This window comes from Podarcis raffonei, chromosome 2, assembly GCF_027172205.1.
Source record: "Podarcis raffonei isolate rPodRaf1 chromosome 2, rPodRaf1.pri, whole genome shotgun sequence".
Taxonomy (NCBI): Eukaryota; Metazoa; Chordata; class Lepidosauria; order Squamata; family Lacertidae; genus Podarcis; species Podarcis raffonei.
Window position 1 is genome coordinate 125,281,709 of NC_070603.1, and position 17,214 is coordinate 125,298,922.

Consider the following 17,214-nt stretch of genomic DNA (forward strand, 5'->3'; position numbering starts at 1 on the left):
CCTCCCCTCCCTCTGCCTGTGAGCTTTCCAGGTCTGCTGCTCTATCTAACTCTAGGAACTCTTGAGGGGGGGGCGAACTAACCCACTCCTGCTCTGTCTGTGGTTGCATTCCCTTGCCTCCAGACTCTGGCTCCCTCTGTACTGGCATTCCTTCATCTCCAGAGTCAGACTCTTCCCAGGCGTTCAGTGCAGCCACATCCCTGACAGACAGTGATGTATCGAATACCCGAGAGCTTTATCAGTATGGTGCAATGCAAATAACTGAGCAAAGCACTCTGCAAAAATGGGAGATGGATTCTTCTTATGGGGCAGGGGATGAACTGTTAGTCTTTGTTGCAACTCTGGCTGTTGGTGGTTTGATGTGGGTGGGTGGGTGGGTGGGTGGGTGTGGGTGAGGATGTTCTTCTTGAGCCCTGAAGGCAGGGCAGAAACAGCCTGGAATCTCTGGAATGTAAACGGAGTCCTGTGACTCCAAGAGCACTGCACAATGGCAACACAGAGAAACCAACAAAAAACACCTTTTCACAGGTTAAGTTGTGTGGAAATGGGTAGCTTTCCCCCCCTTCAGGATGGACAAGTGAAGCACTCTGTGAATATTGACCTTTAATTGAAGGAAACAGTTCAAAGACAACAGAGGGAGGTTGAGGACAATCTTTATTGGTGCAGCTCAGAGCAAATCATCCCAAGGCTTAACATCGTTATCACCACAAAATAGCTGAATCTTTACAGAGCAATTAAGAAATCACCAGCTCAGTGGAGACAAAAGCAGCAGGGCAAAAGGAGGAGATGGGCTGTCCCTGGAAATGGACTCACGTTGCGATTGAGGAGGGATAATAGGGGTGTGAGCATTTAATTTATTGTTATATTGGGGGGGGCACCCCTGAATTCCTGGAACCAGTAATGGGTTGAATCAAGGTCTCTCCAGATCTAGCAGGGATTCAAAAGCTGGAATACTGAGAATGGCTGCTAAGAATGTGCCATGGAGAAAGTGGGTGGAGCCCCACCCTGAGGTCCAAATTAGTGAGCAGGGACAAGAGTTTTGGGGATTTCAGTTGCTGTGGCCTGATGGGGGGGAGGTTTCAGTCTGTCAGCAGCAAGCTGGAAGGGGTCTCGGAACATGGCTGGTGTCTGTCTGAGTCCAAAGCTGCTTTGGCCAGGAACCCCTTGGGGTTTTGATGCTGTGAGCCCATCATAGACTCAGGATGTATATATATGTGTCAATAAACCATATGACCTAAAGACACCAGAGTTTTCGCTGCTCCTCATTTCCTGGACCCCTGGAACCTCACACCACTCAAAGATTGGGGTGGAGTGTATCAATAGTTGGGAATGCCCACTTGGATCATGAGGAAGTTGTTGGGACTAATTTGCAACAAGGGGAAACGGGTCTTTGACTCCTTTTTCTCCAGAAGGCAGGTCCTTCCAAGAAGGGGCTTGCTGAAAGTGAGTCAAAGTTTACAAGGAGGAAAACTTACGGGGAAATTCTGTGAGCTCCAGATCCTATCACGTGCCTTTCCAGGAAAGCATGCATTGCTGGTTTGACTGCACTTTAAGTATCGTACATGGAAGGGCAGCTGCTTGGAGTGTAGAAGGTTCAGTCCCCGGCACGTCCAAGAAGGGCTAGAAAGACTCGCCCTCTGAAACATCAGTTGAGCCACTGCCAGTCAGTGTGGGCATATGGGACCAGAAATGCTGCTGAGCCAGATGGACTTGGCCTAACGCAGTTTCCAGTGACCCTGTGTTCCCAGGTCACCCAAGGGGCAGCTGGGAGGAGGAGACATCTTAGTCCACAGCAAGAAGAGCAGCAAAGGAATTGGGTGTGGTGAACCTTCTCCAGCCCAAGGGCCACATTCTCTTCTGGGGAACCTTCTGGGGGCCACACACCAGTGGTGGGCAGGAGCAGAGCATCAAAGGCCAGTGTGAAGTTTTCAGAGGAGACCAGTCTCTGCACAAGCTCACCCTCCCCTCTCCATCCCCCGTCAAGGCAAGCGAGAAACATGATTGAAGGACAAATCCTAGCCAAGAGTCTGAGGGAAGGGGCAATGCAAGGCTGGGGAGAGTCCCAGGGGCCACATGGAGAGGTTTGGGAGGCCACATGGGACCCCTCCCCAATTCAGGTGTGAGGCTCCCCATCAGGGCTTGAAGGACCAGTCCTGGCAGTCTGACCAGATTCATGGTTGTTTTCAGGGACAGCTCAGGCTCCTCCAGGGAGATTCAAGGCACAAATTCTCTAGCAGAGAGGTGCAAAGAAGGAATCAGGTTGCGCTAACTTGCAATCAACAAGCGGAAAGGGAAACACAAGAAGAAACTTTCCCCAAATGACAAGCAAGCAACAGAGGTGGGGGAGGGGTGGACACTGTCATTCTTGATCTGTGACTCCTTCCATCCACCTTCCAAGGAGGTTTCCACCTCTGAGCATGGACAGAGGGCAACTGGCAGGAAGAACAGAGCTTCTCCACATCCCAGGATCTAACCGATGAGTCCTGCAGGCAGAGGAGAGACAAGCCAATCACTGTGGGGTGAGGAATGGGGAGAAAGGGGCAGAAGAATCCCTGGCAAGATTTGGGGGACACTCCATAGAGCAGCCATCAGAGATTGTGAACTACAATTCCCATCGCTGCCAGTTATGGGCCTGGCAGGGGAGGCTCTGAGGAGGGAAGGAGGCAGAGGGAGGGAGACTAGGCTGGCTTTGGCAGTGGAGAAGAGGAGGTTCAGAAGAGACCAAGGAGATCTGTCTAGATCAGAAATGGGGAACCACGGACCCTGGACCAAATGTGGTCCCCAGGCCTCTCTTTCTGGCCCTCATGGCTCTTTCCAGACACTCCTCCTGTCCCCGCTTTGAACATTCCAAGAGTGATTCCACCTCCCTTAAACTCTGAGGATGCCCCTTGCTTGCCTGGACCAAGAACAGAGAAGGGCAGAAACTAGTCCACTCAGCAATACGGAAATTGTGTTCCCTGGAAGGAGGCGATGCAGCCTTTGGGGTGAAAGAGGACCCCCCCCAGAAGAGATGACCTGCAATGGGCAGAAGAGCTTTGTCCCCCAAGGGCCAAATACCAGCCCTAGTCTCCTCACTTGGCCTTGAACTTTGCTTGACTGTCTCCCAGGTGGGACATTCCCCTGGAGACCCACTTCCAGGACATGATATAGGAGTGTGTGCCTCAGGGGATGGATTGATCCATAGAAAGCCCCTCCCCTCTGTTCTAAAAGGAAGCCATGGCGGGGGCACAGCAAGCAGCCAGGAGAAGGGGGCTGGGGGAGGAGGAGGAGGAGGATGGAAGAGCAGAGAGGAAAGTTACCTGCAGGCTGAGGAACAGCTTGCCCTGGGAGAGAGAAAAGAATAGAAAGATTCAGTCAGCACCAGATATCCCCTGAAATAGCTTCTCTGGGAACCCCCCCCCAAGATCAAGATAAGATACTCCAGGCACAGCTAGGAACTTCTTCTTTCTCATTCTGTCCTAAGGAGTATGAGGGGTGAAAGAAGAGTCTTTGTAGGAAATAAATATTTCCTTCCCAATACAGAAAGGACCCTGGGGAACATCTTGCCAAATAATCTCTTTCCCATTACCCAATGCCCCCACCCCACAAACTCTCCTATATTCCCTTAGCTGCCTCCTTTAGGGCTCTGCATGGCCCAGTTGTTGATTTATTTCAGACACACAAACAACGAAAAGACCCAAGGGAGATGAATTCCGCCTCCTGACTGTAAGTGTCTCAAAGGCCCTTCGCTCAGCAGGGAGAGAGAGCCTTTGACTTACTGCTGGGACCAGGAAGCTGCAAAACATCTGTGTCCTTACTCTGCTCAAAGGCTTCAGAGCCAGAGATGCTTTTGAATTTCTCCCTCATATGCTGGATAGGAGGTTTAGGTCTTAATCTACAGATTTAAACCTCAGACCATCTCCATAAGAGCTGAGGCTCCACTGGAGACACCAAGAGGGACCTCCTAGGAGTGGAGAAGGAACAGAACCCTCTCCAGAACCTCTGCCTAAGAACAGGAGGGGGGCCTGGAGCCCAATCCAGCCCCACACCCCACCCTCCCTCTCCCCCTGGCACCCCATCCTCACCTTTCTTGTTCTTCAGGTAAAGGGCGAGTCCAGTGGCCCCAAAGACCAGCCCCAGCACAATCCCCACAATCCCCGTCCACATCTTGCTCCTGGCAGAGTCCGACTTTGGCTCTGAAGAAAGAAAAAGCCCAGAGTGAGGAAAGGCAGGCCTGGGATCAGCCCCCTGAGGGGGGAGCAACCCACCTAGCCCCCCAGGCATGCCCCTCACTTCCTTGGGCAGGAGATGGGTCAGGGCTGGGAAGGCGTCCTACCCCATTGCACCGTGACGGGGCCTTCGAAGCTGGCGTGTTCCACCTGGCAGGTGTAGACGTCTCCACGTTCTGGCTTTGTCTCCAGCATCACCTCAATATGGAAGGTCCAGTCCCCATTCCGGATGAGGTCCGTGGTCCACACTTTGGGCTCCTCCTTCCCGTTCCTGAACCACTTGATCTCGATCCCCGCAGGGAAGAAGCGGTTCACGGTGCAAATCAGCAGAGTGTTGTGTGGTGAAGATTCAACGTTGTCTGTGGGGGTGATCTTCACCTGGGGCTGGACTGTGGGAGGGAGGCAAGGGAGATGGGGAAGGAAGGTCAGAGATTTAGGCAGGGAGGTGGGCAGTCCAGGGCCATATTTAAGGTGGGGGTGCTAGCCAGGGTCTCAGCTCCGGGTGAAGCCTCTAGAGGGGCACCACTGAGGCTCCTAGTTTGCGAGGACTCCCCCCACACACACACCGCAGACCCTCCTGGTGGCTCCAGAGTCTAAAAGCATCTGTTGAGTGATGCTAATCTGCAAGGGGAAACGGGGAAACCTAGAAAGGATCTCCCATTCCCTTTCCGCCTGTCTGTTTTTGGAACTGAGTGCGAAAGAGAAATCCTGGAGAAGGTTTCTCTCCAAGCAAAATTGAAATGGGAAAGTCTTCTTTTTCTTTCTTCTTTTGCTTCCCTTAAAGTCTCAGAGATGAATTTGAAGTGGTGAAGGAATCAGAACATCTCCTCCTGCCCTTTTGGGAACAGAAGCCCTTTGGAGTATGGCTTGCTTGTGTGTTTGTTCTCTCTGTGTGTGTATTTGGATCTCTAGAAGACAACGTACATGTTTACATCACATGAATACATAGAGAGGGCACTGCTGCCTACAATCAGCTACAAAAACTGAGTCCTCTTTATACTGGAAATAAAATACCTGCAATGAATGAAATGTGATGCTGACATACGAAGCACTTTGTATTTATCCCTTCCTGTAATTTGGGAGGAAAATGTAGCCAATTCACTTGAAATTCTTTCATTGCAATGGTTCATTGCAATGGAGGATGGATGGCGGCTAACAGATTGAGGTTGAATCCTGACAAGACAGAAGTACTGTTTTTGGGGGACAGGAGGCGGGCAAGTGTGGAGGATTCCCTGGTCCTGAATGGGGTAACTGTGCCCCGAAGGACCAGGTGCGCAGCCTGGGAGTCATTTTGGACTCACAGCTGTCCATGGAGGCACAGGTCAAATCTGTGTCCAGGGCAGCTGTTTACCAGCTCCATCTGGTACACAGGCTGAGACCCTATCTGCCTGCGGACTGTCTGGCCAGAGTGGTGCATGCTCTGGTTATCTCCCACTTGGACTACTGCAATGCGCTCTACGTGGGGCTACCTTTGAAGGTGATCCGGAAACTACAACTAATTCAGAATGCGGCAGCTAGACTGGGGACTGGGGGCGGCCACCGAGACCATATAACACCGGTCTTGAAAGACCTACATTGGCTCCCAGTACATTTCCGAGCACAATTCAAAGTGTTGGTGCTGACTTTTAAAGCCCTAAACGGCCTCGGCCCAGTATACCTGAAGGAGTGTCTCCTCCCCCATCATTCTGCCCGGACACTGAGGTCCAGCACCGAGGGCCTTCTGGCGGTTCTCTCATTGCGAGAAGCCAAGTTACAGGGAACCAGGCAGAGGGCCTTCTCGGTAGTGGCGCCCTCCCTGTGGAATACCCTCCCACCAGATGTCAAAGAGAACAACTACCAGACTTTTAGAAAACATCTGAAGCAGCCCTGTTCAGGGAAGCTTTTAATGTTTGATGTATTACGGTATTTTAATATTTTTTGGGGAGCCGCCCAGAGAGGCCGGGGAGGCCCAGCCAGATGGGCGGGGTATAAATAATAAATTATTATTATTATTATTCAGCAGCCAGCAATTTTTGAAGGAATCTTGTGGATTATTTATTCTTTTATTTTATTCTTTAGAGCCTTAAACTGCCTTTACTACTCAGAAGTCCCATTGAATTCAATGGAGCTTACTCCGAGATAACTGTGTAAAGATTCTGCAGTCTTAAGCATTTTTACTCAGAAGTATACCACTGAGTTTAGTAGGACTTACTCTCTGGTATGTGCCTGATCATTATCACTGCCAACCTAGCAGTTTGAAAGCACGTCAAAGTGCTAGTAGATAAATAGGTACCACTCCAGCGGGAAGGTCAACGGTGTTTCCGTGCGCTGCTCTGGTTCGCCAGAAGCGGCTTAGTCATGCTGGCCACGTGACCCGGAAGCTGCACGCCGGCTCCCTTGGCCAATAAAGCGAGATGAGCGCCGCAACTCCAGAGTCCCTGACTGGACCTAATGGTCAGGGGTCCCTTTACCTTTACTTATGTGCCTGATCATTATCACAGTTTCTTTTATTTATTTATTTATATGATTATGATTATTTACAGTCATAATATGAATTCCTCAAATGATCTACTACTCTCTGAGGAGATCTACTTAAGGGTGAATGAAAGCCAGATACACACACAGACAATTTTACTATTTGGAGAGACTATTTCTCTTCTCCAGCCCTTTTTATGCCCTTTATGAACAAATGTGTCAAGTTTTGTGTGTGTATGCAAATACACAAGGGGTGTGTGTGACAAAACTGGGTCTTTGCCTGGGTGACAGAAAGCCTAGTTTGGGCCCCCCCGGGACAGTCAGTAGATCCTACGCTCGCAGCCCCCAACTTCCCACTCCCACCTGTGTGATCTCTGACTCCCCCCCATCTATCCAAAGTCAGCCCAGTTTCCCCAGTGGTCAGGCTGGGCATTCCACAAACTGGGAACTGCTCCTCCCTGGGGGTCCTTGGGATGCCCCTCCCCTTCCTAGGACACTTTCCATCCTTCTGTCTCAGTTCCCAGTCCTGGGAATCTCAGGAGTTTGTCCTTACTTTTTTCCTAGCAAACAGGATGATCTTCAGAATTCACTGCACAGTATCCTTCACTTACAGTACAATGGTCTACTCAGTGTTTCCCAAACTTGGGTTGCCAACTCTTTGTGGACTACAATTCCCATCCTCCCTGACCACTGGTCCTGCTCGCTAGGAATGATGGGAGTTGCACAAAAACAGCTGAAGTTCTTGTGCCTTATAGAGCTGAGCAGCAGGTAGAAATTCAACAGGTTAAGCCCTTTTCTCCTGTGGAAATGGATTTATTGGGAAAGCTTCCCCTGTTCACATTGGGAAAGCTTCACCTCTCAGACATCTGTGTCTGTGTGTGTGTGTGTGTGTGTGTGTGCGAGAGAGAGAGAGAGAGAGAGAGAGAGAGAGAGAGAGAGAGATTCACCAATTTTGGGCCCTTCACTCCAACTGAAAAACAGCACATCAATTTGTGTGTGATATAGAGCAGATGTTATGCAAATTCACAACCACTGCCTCACCCCAAGTGATTATAGTAATTTTCCTTTCAATATACTTTTGATTAAGGGATGATCCCTGGAGAATGGGGGGGGTTGGGGGGGAGCCTGGTGGCTGAAAATAGTAATGAGTGGGTGGGAAGGAAATGGACCATGTTTATAATAATAATTATTTAATCCTGAATGTATGTGATTTTGAGATTGTGGGGTTAATTTCTAACCCCCCCCCGAGTCCCTGGAAAACCTGGACATATGGAAGCCCTACCTGAATCCATGTCAGGTGTGCAGGAAACGACATGTTAAGGTGTCACAGTTAATAATTGAGTGATGTCCAAAGAACATCATATTGTACTTTTAAAATGTTCAGGGTTTCTGCTCTCTCTGCTCACCCTGAAAGGCTGCCTATGCCCCCCCTGCAGCCCCCCATTCTAATGTAGTCCAGCGTTGGACTGTGTCCCGGGTTCAAATCCGCCCTGGGCCTTGGGGCTCACTGGGTGTCCCTGGCCAGCCCCTCCCCTCAGCCTGGCCTCCCTCACAGGGCCGTTGTGGGGGTGGAGAGAGGAGAGGGAGAACCATGGACAGAACACCATCTTGAGCTCCTCTGGGGAAACGGTGGGAATGAACAGGCAGTAGATGAAGTTTAGGGAAGTTTTTAATATTTGATGTTCTATTGTGCTTTTCATTCTGTTGGGAGATGCCCAGAGTGGCTGGGGAAACCCAGCCAGATGGATGAGGTATTATTATTATTATTATTATTATTATTATTAATAATAATAATAAATCATTACTTCTATTATTGTTGTTGTTTTTAATTGTAGTAAATACTGCAATTTTGTGTTGCAAGCCTCCCTGAGACCTACAGGTATAGGGTGGGTTGCGAATTTAGTAAACAAACAAACAAACAAACAAACAAACAAAGAGAGACACCCTCCACATTGCAACGAAATGGGTTATGATGCTTCGAGGGACACAGAAACTCCTTCTGCCCCCCATCGCAGCATCTGCCTCTGGAGGGGGGCGTCAGGAAAGGCCCCTTTATCTCTCTGAAAAGCGGGAGGGGAGGGGGCCGGGAGGGGAGAAAGTCCCGGGTCCACCCCACGCCCCCCCATTTCGGGTTCTTCCGGGGGCCCGTTTCCCATGACGCCCCCCCTCCCCGAGTCTGGACTCACCGCGCCGGGCCTGGGCGAAGGGCGCGTCGATCTCGTAGTTGTGCCGGCAGAAGGAATCCACGTTGGCCATCGTGCCCCGCAGGATGTCCTTGTCCTGGTTCCATCTCTCGACGTCGGGCTCCGCCAGTTCAGCCACAGCCACGAACTTCCCTCGGTCGCTGTCGAAGTAGGCGAGCTCCTGCCGGTCGAAGAAGTGCCTTTGTAGGTAGTGGACCCGCTGCGTCCCGTTGGAGAAGTGGCACTCGCCCCTCTTCTGGTACAGGAAATGCTCTGCAGGGGGAGGGGGAGAATGAAATTGGGGGGTGGAGACTTCCGGTTGCCTTAAGGGCGCCGCTCCCACCATAGCGGAGAGTTGCACCTGCCGGGCAGGAGAGAGACGGTCTGTCTGTCTGTCTGTCTCCCTTTCTCTCTCTCTCGCGTCACGAGATCCCATGGCGGGGGGGGGGGAGGCTGAGCAGGGAGACCCCCCCACCTTCTCGCAAAGGAAAGGGGGAGAGCGGCAGCGACAGGCCGCTGGGGGTGTCTGTGAAGGAACAACCTCCAAGGCCCTGGACCCCATGGGCGTAGCAAGGATTTATGTGGGGGGGGGGACAGAACCGGGCTATCTGCTTTATTTAATTTATTTAAGGGGGGCAACTGCTCCCTGTCCCCAATGCCGCCCATGTTCATCTCCTTTTAAAAAAACCGTAAACCTCCCCCCTCCCCCCTTTTATTGCCCTCCGGCTGGAGGCGGGAGGAGAGACCAGGAAAGGGGCGAGATACTGAGGAGGGGGGGAGACGCTTCTCTGCTCTGAAGGGGGCTTCACTGCAAACCTCCCCTCACGGGAAACACCCCCCCCCTTGCGACAGACCCGGTTTCACTTTCGCTCTCCCTGCCAGAGCGCAGGAAGCGACGCCTGTCTACGCAGGAGCCCATTTCAGCACCCAGGGGACCCCAAGGCGGGGGGGGGGACTGGGAGAGGGGGCCTGCCGCGAGGGGGGGCGGAGTTCAGGGTCCCCCTTTGCCCCAGTTTTGCTGCCGGCGTCATGGGCGAAGGCTGGGAGGGGCAGTTGCCCCCCCCCACGAAATCAATGAACGTCAATAAAAATACATAGCAAACTGAGGTTCCCCCTCCTAACAAAAGTCCTGCCCCCCCCAATAAAAATCCTGGCTACGCCCATGCCAGTGTTAGAAGAAGAAAGATATATTTATGCGTTATGTGGAGTCATTTATAGAGTTAAGAACTGGGTATGAGATATCTTGGAAATGATGGGAAATAAATAGACTAATAATGATGAGGATTTTTGAGATTTTGAGAGGCAGGTGAAGAAGCGCTCAGGGCCAGATTCAGCTGCGCTCCCCCCTCCCCGCCCCCCAAAAGTCCCCTAGGGCTGCCTGCCATCAGCTGTCCTGCAGGAAGACAATTTAATGTGTGAATACTGTGGTTTTATTAAAATTCAATTGAATGTTTTTTGTAAGCTGCTGGGGTAGGATTTTAATCCTGAAAGGTGGGATATGATTAATAGCAATAAATAAATGCTCTCTCCTTCCCAGTCCCAGAAGCCTGAGCTGCTCTTTTCCAGTGGGGGGAGTGTTTCCCCTTCCCTCCTGCCCCTTTGCCCCCCCCTGTCCTGGAAGAAGCAAAGATCCCCCGTGGGGAAGCAAGGATTCTTCAACATCAACTTCCCTGAACTAAACCATGTTCTTCGGATGGCTGATTATCATCTTTCAAAGCAACTACTCTAGTCCTAACTTAAAAACGGAAAGCGAAATGCTGGTGGTCAACAAAAGAGATTTAAAGATTCTCTCAAGGCAAATCTAACAAAATGTAGAATAAACACCGACAACTGGGAAACACTGGCCTGCAAGCGCTCCAGTTGGAGAACAGCCTTGACCAAAGGCGCCATGGCCTTTGAAGACACTCGAACTCAGGACGCAAGGGAGAAACGTGCTAAGAGGAAGGCACGCCTGGCAAACCCTCAAGGGATCAACTCCCGCCTGGAAACCAATGTCGCCACTGAGGAAGGACGTGGGGATCCAGAATTGGCCTCCACAGTCACTTACGGACTGACATACTAAGATCATGGAAGACCATCTAGGAGGGATCTTCAAAGGAGCCCCACCGATGGGGGTCCCGCTAAGCGGAGTTTCCTCTTCCTTCTCCCCCCATTGCAGAATCTTGGCTCACCTGGAGGCGCCTCCACGCCCAGCCCCTCCGAAGCGGAGACCACCAGCATCCCCAGCAGGAGCCCCCCAAAGGCCAAAGGCGCAGCGCCGGAGCCCCCCATCCTTCTCTCTTCTTCGCCCCCCGAAGACTCCCAAATGGGACTTTCTCCGCTCAGCCCCGGGGGAAACTCCTGCAAGCCCCGCCCACTCCGCCTCCCCGCCCCGCGAGCGTCCAATCCGCCTCCGAGCCGAGGCAGCGTCATCGGTCGCCAGGCAGGAAACTCCTGGAAAGAGCATTATCAGGGCTCTCTCTGCTCTCGCTCCACCTGCAAGTTCCTCTTTGCCTCCTCAGCTGCTTCTGATGTCTCCATTGTCGTTGCGTCGCGTGTGAATCAAGATCTTCCCCAGAAAACCTTTGGGGGGGGGAATATAAAGCTTAACAGGACTCTGTGAGTTCCATCCAAAACTTTACTCTGGCAGCAAAAAAGGCAATTTCAGACTCAGGCTTCAAAAGAGCGAGATGCGCTTTTCTTCTGCTGCGTTTTAAGCCGCTAAAGCTTCGTTCCTTCAATGTATCCGGAACGAGGAAGGAAGTTTCAAGGGGGGAATAACTGTCTGCTGAGGGAGGGGGCTCCCCCCTTCGCCCCCCAGCCTGCATCCCGAGGAGACCTGGCAGCCCCCCAATAAGGAGACCCCTCCCCCAAACCCCCCCCTCCAGCCCCCAGCTCCCCTTTGCAAGAAACATCCCTGGCGCTGGTGTCTGAGGAGCCCCATGAAGAAACACACGGGGGGGAGACAGAGAGGAGCCCCCGCAGCCCCTTCCCTGGAGGAGACCCCTCCCCTCTTGGGGAGATCCAGCCCCCCCACCCCAAATATTCGCTGCCCTTTTCCTGCTGCTGTTTTCGCTCCGTCTCCGGCTGAGGCTCCTGCCTGGGGATGGTTTACCTGGAGACAGGCTGGTCATCGCCAGGGCGCTTTTTCATTGGCCGAGCTGGCAGGGACTTTTCTGCTCCGCCAAAGCCGCCCCCTGGCCGCCCCCGCCCCACAGCCACTTGGAGGGCGAGCTTCCAGGAGGAAGGGGCAAGGGACACTTGGGCTTGAGTCGCCCCTCGCCCGCCTCGGCCCAGGAAGAGCTGCAGAGATGGAGCCCAGAGGAGGAAGAGGAGGAGGAGGAAGAAGAGCCCTTTGCTGCCTCTGGGCGACCCTCCTCCTCGCCCCGCCAAGGGGGGCCGGAGCCCTGAAAGGTCAGGGGGCGCAGGAGGGAGGGGAGATGTCAGGGGAGGGGTCCCAGGAGGGGGCTGGGGGGCTGGGGGAGAAGGATTGCGCCCCTTGGCGATGCTTGTGGGCAAAAGAGGAGGGGTCTCTTGGGCTGCAGGGAGGAGAAGCCCCCTCCCCCCGACAGGTGCAGAAGCTGCGCCCGGGAAGACGGAGGGATGGGGGGAGGAAGGGAATTGGACGTCCCCCCCCCCACGAAAGAGTGCTGGGAAGTGCGTGGAATGGGAGGATGACGGGCAAGGAGGATTTGCTCCCTCAAATAAGGTGGTCTAAAAAATGAAGGGGAAAACGGGGTGAAAATAGCACACTCCCCCCCCCACACACACCTAGCTTAAAAGATCGGAGTCTGTGCCTTTCCTGTTACAAGGAGGGAAAGGGAAATAAAAGAAGAGTTATTCCTCTCTGTGGGCTCGGCTGCCACAGAGACCTGCCTGGTCCGGAAGCCCCCAGTGGTCGCCCCCAAAAGGGATCAGCCCCCCACCCCACCCCATCCATTGCTCCCGAAGACAGAGTGGTCTCTCTCCTGGCACAAAAGGGGCCACAAACTCTGGCGGACCCTAAAAACCTCGGAGCAGAACTTGCTTTCTTAGGCTGCCCCTCCATAGCCCCACTTGCCTGACAAAGGCACTTACTTCTGAGAAGACGCGATTTAGTTTGATTGAGTGAGTGAACTCCACAAGGAAGTCGCTTCACGAAAGGAAAGAAGAACGTGGCAAATGGCTCTGTCTGTGTGCCCGACAGTTCTATCTCTTTTAGAAATAAGCCCAAAGCTTTAATTCGTGGCATGAGGTAACTCAAGGGGTGACTGTGGGTGATCCACGGCTGAGAGAGGAAATGCATTTATTACTGGTTTCACTTTGGGGCAAGGAGGAAAGTGGAGATCTAGGCACATGGAGACATGGATTGTTCTCTTGAATGATTAGTCCAACTTTCTACCAGAGTCACCCACATTCAAGTGCACCCAGGGCCACCTTTTGGGGCTGTTATGGCTTGGAAATGAGGGGATTCTAACATTGACATATGCGTGTATCTGGCAGCAGATGAAGCCCCCCTCCTTAGAATAAGGTTACCAGACGTCGCTGTTTCCCAGGGACAGTCCCAGGATTTACAAAATCCATTGAAGTTGAAGGTGTCCCCGGATTCATTGAAAAATTATGTTAACCTTACCTTAGAGAGCCTTCCTGGTGGTGGCCCCATTCCTAGCAATGCGTCAGGTTTACCCTCATCCTGCTGCGGGGTCCTAAAGCCTCCCTCTCTCTCTCCCTCCCCTGCAGTGGAGGACACCCTGGTGGAGCTGGACTTCTTCCAGGAGAGCTTCCCTTCGGAGAAGAAGTCCGGGGAGTTCCTGCTGGAGTTTGACAACGAGGAGATCCTGCACGTGGACTGGGAGAAGAAGCAGAACGTCTGGAGGCTGCCGGACTTCCAGCGCTTCACCAGCTTCGAGGTGCAGGGCGCCCTGGCCAACATCGCCGTCATGAAGAACAACATGGAGGTGCTCATGAAGCGAAGCAACCGCACCCGTGCCCTGAACGGTAGGACACGCGAGGGGGGCAGGGGAGAGAGCTGGGGGGCAGGCAGGGGGTGGTCTCTTGGCTTCTGACCCGGAAGACCCTTCAGGACCCCTTTCTGCCTCCCCAGAGGGAACTCTGCTCCAGGGAGCCAGTGCTTGGCTGACTGAGAAAGGCTAAAAGGGAAGGAAAACCTGATGGGAGGGGCAGCATTGCACTCTGTACAAGCTCAGGGGCATTCCCAGACCTGAACACCCGGTGCAGAAATACCCACAGCAGCTAATTGCTATGCTTTCCATTTCTAGACTGCTTAAAATGGGTTTTAATCCCATTTCTTTCTCCATCTCCTTCCTCAGTTGCTCCTTCGGCCACTGTGTACCCAGAAAACGCCGTGGAACTGGGGGACCCCAACGTCCTCATCTGCTTTGTGGACAGGTTCTCCCCCCCAGTGCTGAACGTCACCTGGCTGAAGAACAACGAGGTGGTCTCCAAGGGCGTGGAGGAGACAGACTTCTACCCCAGCGTGGACAACACTTTCCGCAAGTTCTCCTACCTCCCCTTCGTCCCTCAGCAGGGAGACATCTACGTCTGCCAGGTGGAGCACTGGGGCATCCCAGAGGGAAAGATGGAGAAGATCTGGGGTAAGCACCGGGCAGGATTGGGGCTTTTCTCTGGGACTTGAACTCAGAAACCCAGATTCAGGCTCATAAGAAGGAAGTTCTGAAGATCAGAGTAATTTATGCAAGTGAAGTACATTTGCAGTTCTGAATAATTTATTCTGCTCTTGCTAGCCGCCTTTTAGGGGTTCCTTGAGTTAGTTTCTCTCAGTTTAACTTAAAAGTGTGTGCATTAAGGGCTGTGGGGCATGTGTGTCAGGACTCCTGGGTTCTTTCTTCCGCTGAACACACACAGAGAAACAGAGTCCCCCCTTAGCCCTGTCCCCTCTCTCTCCATCCCAGTTTCCAAGGCGCCCTCTCCCATCCCGGAGACGATGGAGAACGTGCTGTGTGCCCTGGGCTTGGCCTTTGGCATCCTGGGCATCATCGCTGGCACCATCCTTTTCTTCAAGGCCATGAGGATGAACGATCGCAGGGGCTTCATGTGAGTTGAACCCGTTTCCCTTCAGGGGCTCAGAGACAAATGCAAGGGAAGCCAAAATACACAGCAAAGGGGTGGGGTGGGCCTCATCCTGACCAGAAGGTGCTCAGCCTCAATACTCCCAGCTCACCAGCTCCCTTCTTCCTTTTCAGATAATGGAGGATTCCTTTCTTGACAGCCTCTTCCTTCAACCCTCTCAGCTCATCTCCTTTGCCAAGAGTCTCTTCTGCTACAAATCAGCTGGAAGGAGTTGCTTCCTCCGTGTGCAGATTATCCTCAGAAGCTTTTTGGATAATATGTTTAACTTTCAAGAACAATTATGATAGCCAAAGATGCTTAGGCAGACTTACATTACTTTTCTCCCTTTTATGTTTCCCTCTTAGCAAAGAAATTGCTCTGACTGTTTAAGTAAATAGGAAAAGTATATGGTTTACTCACATTAAATGTCTTGCCATGGTGCAACATTTACAGCTCCCTCTATGCAGGTTCTGAAACTCCCTAGTGCCTTTGCTTCTGGCAGTCTATTAATTGTGCATTTTATAGAATAATAGAATTGTAGAGTTGGAAGGGACCCTCAGGGTCATCTAGTCCAGCCCCCTGCATTGCAGGAATCTCAGCTAAATCATCTCTGACAGAGGGGCTTGTGGTTTGGCTGCAGATCCTCCCACAAACTCCATGGTTGAGTCAGGATAGTTTTTGTGGGGGCTTCCTGCTTTGCCTCGCCTTGCATCTGCATGGCTCAAGGAGACCCCCTGCCAACAGAGTGTCAGGCATACTAATTCATATCTCCACCCCACTTACCCAAAACCATTCACCTCCCTCTCCAGTTTTTGGAGAGAGCCTTCCTCAGTTCCGTGCATTGCACTGCAGGAATGCACCCCTCAGGTGTTTCCTTAATCACAAAGAGGATTCATCCAGCTTTGGGGGGAAGTTTAGTTGAAAGAGACCCCAAACACCTTTCTTGTCCACATAAAGCAGGGTTGTATCTGTATGTGTGGAGGAAAATATCCCTTCTTCATCCGCAAAACTCTCCCAATGGCTTCTGTGCTGTTTTTCATACATGCTCCCATATTTCCAAAAGCAATGAATAAATATTACAGTTTGTTGATTTGTTTCTAGTGATGTTTTCTCTGCCTATAAGCTCTGGATATTTTATTTCAAAGCAAAAAGGTGAACCGTTGAGGAAATGGGTAGCATTGCAACCAGAGTGGCTACACTGACTCCTCGTGTCTTTAGGCCCAGATTCTGGGAGATGATCAGAGATCAGGAGAACCAGCGCTGGTGCCTCCCTGCCTTTGCCCTGGTCTGCCTGTCTGTCCCCTGCTGGGAACAGGATGCTGGGGCAGGACTCTTCTGGTCTTCAAGGCCTGCTGTAGGTTGGTGATGCCCCAAACCATTATCCCACAGGACCTGTGGATTCCCCCTCTGGGGGAAAAGATAAACAGAACAGCCCACCCCCCTGTCCTAAAATGCCTCACCAGATCCAAGCACCTGCTCTTCCTGAGACTGGAGTGATTGATCAGGGGGAGGGGTAGAAAATGTGCAGAGACTCCCTCCAAATTCAGGGTGCATGAATGAAGGTCTTCTTCCAGGGGCAACAGCACACTAGAGAGGTGTGTGTTTCAGGACATGCAAGGTCAGGATGTGACCCAGTCAGCCTGGCCAGACCTCCATCATGAGTTGACTGTGTTGCCTGGAACGTGCCTTAAAAACCTCAGAGAAGGCTTCACTCTTTGCTGGTAGCTCCCTGTCTTGCCCCTGTTTTTGTGTGCCTCATTAAGATAAATTAATGCAAGGAGTTGTTCAGCTCCTCCTCTCCCCCCCCCCCTTGCAAGAGTCTCCAGAAGGTAAATGACACCACAGAGTGGGGTTTGGGAGAGGCGTCCTTCCTGGCGCCAAGCCTTGAGCAGGAACATCTCAGAGGCCAACAGACAAGGCCCAGCTTGCTGTGCAATCTCATACCTTCTTCTGGATCTCAGGTGGTGGGATCCAAATTGGGGGGGGGGTCAATTAATGCAGCAAGACAAAGGCAGAGTTTGGCAGAGGGGCAAGGCAGGAGCGCCGTCAGGGCAAGACTTGGGAGCAGAATGCCAGGGCCCCAGTCGGCAGGAGGTCCCTCAAAGCTGTAGGGCTGACTCTCCACATCTGGAAGCAGCTACATGATACCAGTAAGGGGGGTAAGAGTCGGAGTCTGGCATTGCCAAGAGACCCCAAGTGGGCAAGAAGGGGCCCCTGAGCAGTGATCCTTCAGTATGGCAACATTCCTCAAATCTGGGATAAGTCTGGTCTGGTGCAAGTGAACAGGGGCCTCCACAGCAGGAGGGCTGATCCCCAAAAGT

At 52.3% G+C, this 17,214-nt stretch overlaps 2 protein-coding genes across 2 annotated transcripts; one reads left to right on the forward strand and one right to left on the reverse strand.

The window, feature by feature from the left end:
* Nucleotides 1-636: 636 nt before the first annotated feature.
* LOC128409473 (H-2 class II histocompatibility antigen, E-S beta chain-like) lies at nucleotides 637-11,159 on the reverse strand. The gene is made up of 6 exons (XM_053379991.1): nucleotides 11,017-11,159; nucleotides 8,849-9,118; nucleotides 4,316-4,597; nucleotides 4,065-4,175; nucleotides 3,300-3,323; nucleotides 637-2,483 (listed from the first exon to the last, which is right to left on the reverse strand). Exons 1-6 carry the CDS (start codon nucleotides 11,114-11,116, stop codon nucleotides 2,470-2,472), a joined length of 801 nt encoding a protein of 266 aa, XP_053235966.1. The 5' UTR covers nucleotides 11,117-11,159; the 3' UTR covers nucleotides 637-2,469.
* An 860-nt stretch (nucleotides 11,160-12,019) lies between these two features.
* Nucleotides 12,020-15,339, forward strand: LOC128409429 (HLA class II histocompatibility antigen, DR alpha chain-like). Its single transcript, XM_053379919.1, has 5 exons — nucleotides 12,020-12,238; nucleotides 13,544-13,801; nucleotides 14,134-14,418; nucleotides 14,737-14,878; nucleotides 15,028-15,339. The coding sequence occupies exons 1-5, from the start codon at nucleotides 12,136-12,138 to the stop codon at nucleotides 15,029-15,031; spliced, it is 792 nt and encodes a 263-aa protein (XP_053235894.1). The 5' UTR covers nucleotides 12,020-12,135; the 3' UTR covers nucleotides 15,032-15,339.
* Nucleotides 15,340-17,214: the final 1,875 nt, after the last annotated feature.